This window comes from Perissodus microlepis, chromosome 11, assembly GCF_051167445.1.
Source record: "Perissodus microlepis isolate ML-2025 ecotype Zambia chromosome 11, ASM5116744v1, whole genome shotgun sequence".
Taxonomy (NCBI): domain Eukaryota; kingdom Metazoa; phylum Chordata; class Actinopteri; order Cichliformes; family Cichlidae; genus Perissodus; species Perissodus microlepis.
This window is the reverse complement of record NC_140471.1, coordinates 6,037,888-6,046,300: the sequence shown is the minus strand read 5'-3', so window position 1 is coordinate 6,046,300 and position 8,413 is coordinate 6,037,888. Positions and strand designations below refer to the sequence as shown.

Below are 8,413 nucleotides of genomic sequence, written 5' to 3'. Positions count from 1 at the left end.
GCTTCGCAATTTAACATCACAAAGGTCTTTAGATTCCACACACTGGAGATCGTGTCAATCTGAGGAAAATCCTTGGAGGAGTTCGTCAAAGTACGGTGCCTGAAAAGAGGGGAAAATGTCGCCAAAATGACACATTCATTTTAAAATGGCTGACTTCCTGTTGGATTTGGGATATTGCTCCAAGAGACTTTTTTGTACATCTTGGTATCTCCTATAAGCTTACCAGGTTTCAGACTGATAAATAAAACACAGAGCAAGGGCTGATGATTTGAAATTTTGTAGGGGGCGCTGTTGAGCCAATTTGCGCTATTCAAGGAAAGTGATCACATAACATGAAAGCCTTCATCACTTTGAAGCTGTGGGCCAAATTTCAAGACTTTTTACACTTTCCAAGCCCCTCAAAAGCCACTTCATTTTTCATGGTGAACCGCATTGCCACCAGGGTGCGCCGTTCAGTTTAAAGTCACAATTTTCGCACTGAAGCATCATGAAGGACTGATGGTGATATTCACCGCTTTTGAGGTGGCCACGATGAACCTGTGAAAATCAGTACAGCGAAATGAAAGACATGACATTTCCTGTTGCCACTAGGTGGCGCTCTGCGTATTCCTGACAATGGGCACATCAATCTGTTCAGGGCGGGACTGACATCATGCCTGTAAAGTCTTGTACTGATCAGACTGGATTTCATTGAGTTATACTAATTTGTTTCTTCATGGCGTGACATCAAAGTTCTTCATGGTTCTTCATGGCGTGACATCAAAGTTCGCCATGCTGCTTGGGTCACACCCTTTCGCGAAAAGTCACAGTTTTCACTGTAACCCAAGACCAACTCCTTAAGGCTTTCCTGGAGAAATTTGAGGCTGCAGATGTCACCCATCACAATACTGTACCCCAAAGTGTAAAACATGAATTTCCTGTTCCCACTAGGTGGCGCTGTCGCTGATGTCAAATATGGTAGTTGAAATTTGTTCAGGGGTGGAGCCTTATCATATGTGTGCTCTTTGGTCCAGATCGGACAATGTATGACAGAATGAGAGGCAATAAGATTTTCATGGCGAGTCATCGAAATTCGCCGTGGCGCCACGGCCTCACCGTATCACGAAAACTCAAAAGCTCCGCAATTTAACATGGCCCAGGTGTGTAGTTGACACTGACCAAAGATGAAGCTTATACGACCAAATCCCAAGGAGGAGTTCGAAAAAGTTCGAGGCATGGAAATGGCAAAATTAGAGCCAAAATGTCACCTTCACTTCCAAATTGCGGACTTCCTGTTGGGTTTGCGTCAATGGGCCCACTGACTTTTTTGTTCGTCTTGGCATGATACACATGTGTGCCAGATTTCATACATGTAGCTCAAACGATGTGGTCGTAGGGCTGCATTTAACAAGGCATAGGTGGCGCTCTAGAGCCATTTCCCAGTGCTCATATGTAAAACCATTAAAATACAAAATTTTTCACCAGACCTGGCATGTGTGCAAAATTTCATGAGTTTTTGAGCATGTTAAAGCCCTCAAAAAGGCAATTCATTTCAATGAATAATAATAATAATAATAATAATAATAATAATAAACAGAGCAGATACAATAGGGCCTTCGCACTTTCAGTGCTCGGGCCCTAATAAGAGAAGAGAAAGGATGCGGAGTAAAGGCCTAAACATAGATCTGATTGTCTGACACTAGGTGTCAGTGCACACCTTTTACTGCAAAGACCAAACAACAGAGACAGGGAATATGTCCGAAAATAAGGTTTGTGTTAAAGTCTTGAAGTATGGAACCCAATTATTTCAGGTTGATTATCACTTTTGACATTTATCTTTTTTAAAAATCAAGGAAGAAGTAAAGTACTTCCTGCTATCTCATAGTATACGGTTTTTGAACTTTCAGGGAAATGTGTCATTATTATTATTATTATTATTATTATTAACATTATCGTTATTTTTGTTGTTGCTGCAGTATTTGTCTACAATATTTGTGTTGTTCAGCAACCTTTTCCAATCAAGACCGTTTGACGTCAGAGTTGAATGCGGTTGATGATGCTGATATGCTACCTTCAAGTACTCCTCGAAAGAACCTGTATTCAGTCTGCTAGATTGTGAATATATACAATTTGCTGATGCCTGTCCAAATGACTACAACCTTATTAGTGTCAATTAGCAATAATAACAAAAGCGATCAAAAACAATTAGTGTCTATATTGTAGGTTCCATGAAAAAAAATGCTACCTTGTTATTGCATTTTAATTTTTTTTAATGGTTTTGTAGTTAATCGTGATCCATATCTATTCAAGAAAGGAAATACGTTTTATACCTTGTGTATAATGCTTAAAGCAATTCTATGATAAGTGTGACGGTGTGACATTTTTGACACTTTCAGCACCCGAAGGCAGCACCACAGCCCCGCCGCTTCGGCTGGGAGGATACTACCATTCCGATTAGGGCAGCTGTTGCCAACGATGCAATGCCTCCTTCATGGAATGAACGCTGGGCATAGGCACCGTGCAGTGCCGTGGTCTTCTTGAAGAGGCTGCACCGTCCTGGTCTTTTGTGATTAATCGCCACAAACAAACAGCCCCGGAGCGCATAAGGATAAGGTACCCGGTGAAGACTTGGACTCGCGGGTTTATGGTTAGCGGAGAGAAGCTGGAGCGGTGAGCTGAGTGAACCGTAGTAACTTTAGCTTGCTATATGCTACATGCTAACTAAGGCTAGCTGGGTGGTATTGAAAGAAACACCTGTTCACCTGAGTGACCAAAACGAAAAATGAGTTTGTGTTGAGAATTCTGTAGGGTGGGCTGGTGACGTTCCGTTGTTTCAAAGTGATTAACGTGAGTCATCCGGTAAGCTAACATAGGATCAATCAATGAACAACGAGCTACCCCCCTCCCCCGGATGGGAGCTAACGTTAGTTGGTTGTGCTACCTCCGGGCCCGTTACACAGCTGAGTTACGAGCTTAAACTCTGCCGTTGTTGTAACAAGTATTTTTAAACATTTAATGTATGTATACATATTAGGAAAGTTCAATTTTTATCAGTACGAGGCAACGAGTTGGGATGCATTAGCTGGTGCAGCAGTTAGCAACCACCCTGTCAAAACAAGCCCAAGCTCACTGCGTTCAGAAAGCTGAGTGGTTAAACATACCGGGTTTTGTGCTAACATATATATGTTCAGTACGCTTAGCTGAACTCAATTAATTCTGTCATGTAGCCAAGCCTATTCTGTATAACACTGTATAAAGAGACAGGCAGATGCATTTAGGCTAGACTGACATGTCACCACAATGGAAAAAGGTGCTTCTCTCTGTTTTTTTAACATCAGCTTTTCTCATGACAGGTAATTAATGCATTTTGCTTGTTTGTGTCTTCTGCGCATTAGGAAGCTGGAACCATGGGTTTAACATTAAGCCTTTGATGAACTGAAATAAGCTGGACCCTCTTGACTCATCCAACCCGCTCCTGCCCATAGCGGGGGCTCCCCTTTCCCCCTCACCTTCCAGAGTTATGGCAGGCTTCAAGCGTGGCTACGATGGCAAGATCGCCGGCCTGTACGACCTGGACAAGACCCTGGGCCGTGGCCACTTCGCTGTAGTCAAGCTGGCACGCCATGTCTTCACTGGGGAGAAAGTGGCGGTGAAGGTGATTGACAAGACTAAGCTAGACACAGTGGCGACGGGCCACCTTTTCCAGGAGGTCCGCTGCATGAAGCTGGTGCAGCACCCCAACATTGTGCGCCTGTATGAAGTGATAGATACGCAGACGAAGCTTTATCTCATCCTGGAGCTTGGAGATGGAGGAGATATGTTTGACTACATTATGAAGCATGAGGAGGGCTTGAACGAAGAGTTGGCTAAGAAATATTTTGCCCAAATTGTCCACGCTATCTCCTACTGTCATCGGCTGCACGTGGTGCACAGGGACTTGAAACCCGAGAACGTGGTGTTCTTTGAAAAACAAGGGCTGGTCAAGCTCACTGACTTTGGATTCAGTAACAAGTTTCAGCCAGGAAAAAAGCTGACCACCAGCTGTGGATCTTTGGCATACTCAGCTCCTGAAATACTACTGGGTGATGAGTATGATGCTCCGGCTGTAGGTATGCAAAAGATGTTTGGCTGATGAATGATGGTAAAGAAATGAAATGAGTCACACAGCTAATTAGAACATTGTATTGGTGAGTTGCAGAGGTGTGTACTAGACAGGATGTGAATGTTGATGCAGCGCATTTTTAAAAGTTTAATGCACTCATTAAGGTTCAGCAGTCATTTTATCTTCCACCGAGGAGCACCGGGCCTGTTGCCTTGAGCACTAGTTCACTATCTAGTCCACTTTATTAACTCCACTAGCTCTTCCAAAAAAGGAAAGGAAAAAAAGACAAAACTAAAAACATCTGTCAGAAAACAGGCTTTTGGAATCAAACTGCACAGAACGTCTTTTCAAAGTCACGTTAATAGCCAGTTTTAGCACACACAGCGGTGTGATGGGTGGCAATGTGGCTAGCACCTGTTTCACACAGTTTTGTCTCACCCTGCTGTGACAGATCGGCACTTAGTCTTTATGCGGAGCCTGAGCATGTGTTCGCTGTTGTTGTAAGATAACTTTAACTCAACAGTTATGAGCCCTGGGACTGTGTAACAGAACTTGTTTTAAATACCAAGGTGTGTGTTCCAGCACTGTGCTGCTGGACACGGATCATTTTGAGAGCTGCCGTAGGCTACAAGGTCAGCCCAACTACAGCTGATGTCTGTGAGTGTCCCATTGCACTGAATTAACTGTCTCATTGATTTTCCTGTGAGGACTGACAGTGCAGACAGACAGATTGCGTGTCCTTCCATGACATAATTATGATATTTGTCATATCAGGTGGCTTTGCTGAGACTAAAACCATGGGACTAAGTCCATCTCCTGAATTGGATAATGAGATGTACTCTGTTAAGCTTGTTTTTCAGACGGTGTGGGTGTGCATGCAGTCTTAATCCTAAAAGAGTCTGAAATCGGTCTCATGATTATTTATGCATGTAGCAAGGGCTCTCAAAGGTGTTCCTTCAAGGGCAGTCAGCTAGATGTTAATTTGCTTTTTCTTTTTCAAATGGAGTTCTCACAAACTTGAGAGGTGCAGTTGAGGCAATGAGGAAGCTGTGGTTACTTTCTCATTGAGCCGTACACACCCACGCAATCACAAACCGCACACATGCTCACTTATCCTAAGACTTTGATATTGTACGCGTGACTGGACAGCGTTGTACCCTCTGCTCTGTGAACGGTTTGACTGCATGACTGCAGGGGATATCTGATTAAATGGCAGGCTTCATGTTATCGCTTGCTGCTGTTGGTGGCAAGCAACCAACATGCATTATCCATCAAAGTAAAGAGAAGACAATTTTCTTTTTTCTTGTTATGCACTTCATCTAAAGAATGAATTAAGGTATAAACTAACAATGTGGGCCCCCAAAATTGTGGTATGAACCAAAACCATTGTTTGGGAGAAATTGTTACAACCCCAGTAGTAACCAGTCTGGAATGTTTATCAGTTTCATGGAGTCCTCAGTAGCATCCCTACAATTGTAGTATTCAGATTAGTCCACAATGACGCTCACCTCACTGTTGAGCTAGATGGTGGGCCAGTCTGTGCTTTCTTCCAGCTGGTTGCTGTGTGAGATATACTTACTGGCACACATAGTAATTGCATAGGTACTACTTGTTCCTGTGTTTTCTAGCAGCAGCTCTCTCCAGTTGTGGGGTTGATGGTTATTCTGTGGTGGTTTATTGTTGTTGTTTTTTTGTCGCTTTTTTTGTTTGTGTTTGTTTTGTTTTTTTAGTGTGGCCTTTGGATTCTGTGGTCAGAGCCATTAGCCACATGGATTGTTGCGCTCTAAAATAGTGGAATGAGGAGAAAGTGCTTGTTATTTGCACATGTGCAGGCAAGGCCTCTGAAAGGTTTACTTAGTATTCTAGTGGGTGTCCCTAAGAGACAGGGCTCTAGACTAACTTTTTGACATGGGCGCACCGGTACGCCTAACTTTAAAAATTTAGGCGTACCGGCACAAAAGTTAGGCACACTCAAATTTTTCAACCACATTGCTTAACACTGCAGTTTTACATGTGCACTTTCTTTGGGGGGGGGGGAAGTCCATACAGACAATATTCATTTCTAAATTATTAACTAACAAACTTGTGCTTAAAGTGCTTTGTCAATATTGTAGAAAATGTTAACCTTAATCATCATCTTGGCCTTCTCTGACGAACTGTTTGCTGCTGTCTGTTGCTGAAAGGCAGTGGGGAGAGGGGACACTTGGGCAGTGCATTTATTGCAGCATATAATGTGTTTCCTGGATACACTGTGCTTTTTCAGCATTCAAAGATTGATGGCACCGTGTCAGAGGACTGCCTATGAATTTCAGACAGATCAGGCCTTAACTTAACAAAAAAGTTATCAATAGTTCTTTTCATCTTTTCTTATTACCCACAGCTACATCCACTTCTCTCAGGCCTAGGCTGCTCACTAGGGCTGGGTATCATCACTGATTTCTATAATCCATTCGATTCCGGTTCTCAAAATCCTGATTCGATTCAATTTAGCCTCAGAATGTCAGAAATATTATAATTCTGATCATTTATCAGTACTGATACACATGAGACTTCATCAGAATTGTGAAAATCACAGCTGATGCCTTTGTGTGAAAGTAACTGAGAATAAAACACAGAAAAACATGAAGGAGATTTTCCTGGTCTAGTTTTTTATAGCAGATAACCTTAAAAATATTCTGCAATATTGCATAATTTTAAAAAGTTTAAATTTCTTCAGTATTGAACAGCAGAAATTAGGCTTTCTTGTCCGAGGTCATTTAAGTGAAAAAAGAAAAAGACAGCGCTGTAAACAACGGTAGACTGGTGGGTAATAAGCGAACGAATAATGCAGAAAACAGAGATTTGAGACGGGAAACTGTTCCTGAAGTACACAGAGAGAGAGAGAGAGAGCTGTGCATGAAGTGTGATTTTTTTTTTTTTTTTTTTTTTTATCATGGTGGAAGCAAAACAGCAAAAGTCAGAGGGAATTCATGACGACATTGATCAAATGTGAAGCGTAGTTTGCTGCTTCTTTTGCTGCTGGCTCGGCGAATTTTGGTTGGAGAGAGACAAAACCTGCAGCTCAGAATCAGCGCAAAAAAGATGTAAACACAGAGCATACCCGACGCATCAGAATCGCTAAGCTCCGACAGCGTGTCCGTGTTCGGGCCGTCGGGTGAGAAAGCCGAGAAAGACAAAGTTGATTCTGATGTGTCGGGTCCGCTCTGTGTTTACGTCTTTGTGTGGAATCCGTTAATGAATTGATATCGCTTTATTCAAGCTACTCACCTCTCTCTTCCACCTGCACTTTCAACTGGACCACGGCCAATCAGAGAGGTCCCGCCCCTGACTATCTCTGATTGGTTTAGTCCACGATAGGGGCATAATGTGTGTCTGTTGTTGACCACACGGGGAGTTGCAGAGATTTTTTTTGTTACCCGAACAGTTGGTCGCACAGGTGCGACCAAATATTTTTTTTTAGTCGCACCACTGAAAAATTTGGTCGCATTTGCGACCAAATTGGTCGCACTCTAGAGCCCTGCTAAGAGAGCAGAGTCCTGTTCATCTCCTTGCACAGAAACAAAATCATATTAGATTGTGTTTGTTATGTATAATTCCACAGATTAAAAATGATGGTCTGTATATAGTCTCAGTCCAGGCAGTGTATTTCAGTCACTACCACTTGGTTGTTTCATTACAGAGTATTGTTTCTTACTGTTATGGTCCAACTGATGGCGGGGTTAAACTTTGTACTAAGAGGGTTCAGCATTTTGTGCTCTTGGCACTCTTTAGCTGATGAAAAGCCCTTAACCTATGAAAGCCTTCCTGGCTACAAGCAGCCATTAATGAACCTTATCAACATATTTACTGGCTACTGTGTGTGCACGTGTGCACAGTAGAGCTGTTTTGCTGGCTTTGGTTCCATCGCTAAAGCTTCAGGACTGTGTCTACAGAGAGCAGCCAGAGGGGCTCTTAATTGCAGTCCTGGTTACTGTTGCCCACTGCCAGTAGATGGGAAGGACAGTTAATCCATGCTATTGTTTGGACTGGGCCAGGAGAGGATGAGAAAGAAGCAGGATGCAGCTATTTATGCAGTCCTGTGTTGACACAGACTGACTGGCTTTGACTAGAACTCATTCAGCTTGTTCCCACCACTGGGCCCAGGACCAGTTTTTCTCATTATGTTCACCATTTTCCACTGAGAAAAAGGATTTTCACATCTTTTTGTTCAGGATTGATATAAGATATCATAAATGGAAATGACTAAATGGGGGAAAAAAACAAACAACGAATGTCTTTCCTGCAATTCCTCTGGACAGAACTGTTATTTTCTTACTTAATGTGTGAAAGCAC

General features: G+C 42.6%; 1 protein-coding gene across 2 annotated transcripts in view; it reads left to right on the top strand.

Moving 5' to 3' along the window:
* The first annotated feature begins 2,359 nt into the window (after nucleotides 1-2,359).
* The window catches only part of snrka (SNF related kinase a), a 73,679-nt gene continuing 67,625 nt past the window's right edge, over nucleotides 2,360-8,413 (top strand). The window contains exons 1-2 of one of the 2 annotated variants that reach the window (XM_084943621.1): nucleotides 2,360-2,592; nucleotides 3,375-4,088. In XM_084943621.1, coding sequence (XP_084799747.1) covers nucleotides 3,500-4,088 — 589 coding nt within the window. In that variant the 5' untranslated portion in view covers nucleotides 2,360-2,592; nucleotides 3,375-3,499. Of the gene's footprint in view, nucleotides 2,650-3,374; nucleotides 4,089-8,413 lie in introns of both variants that reach the window. The other variant, XM_084943620.1, reaches the window with a different exon arrangement.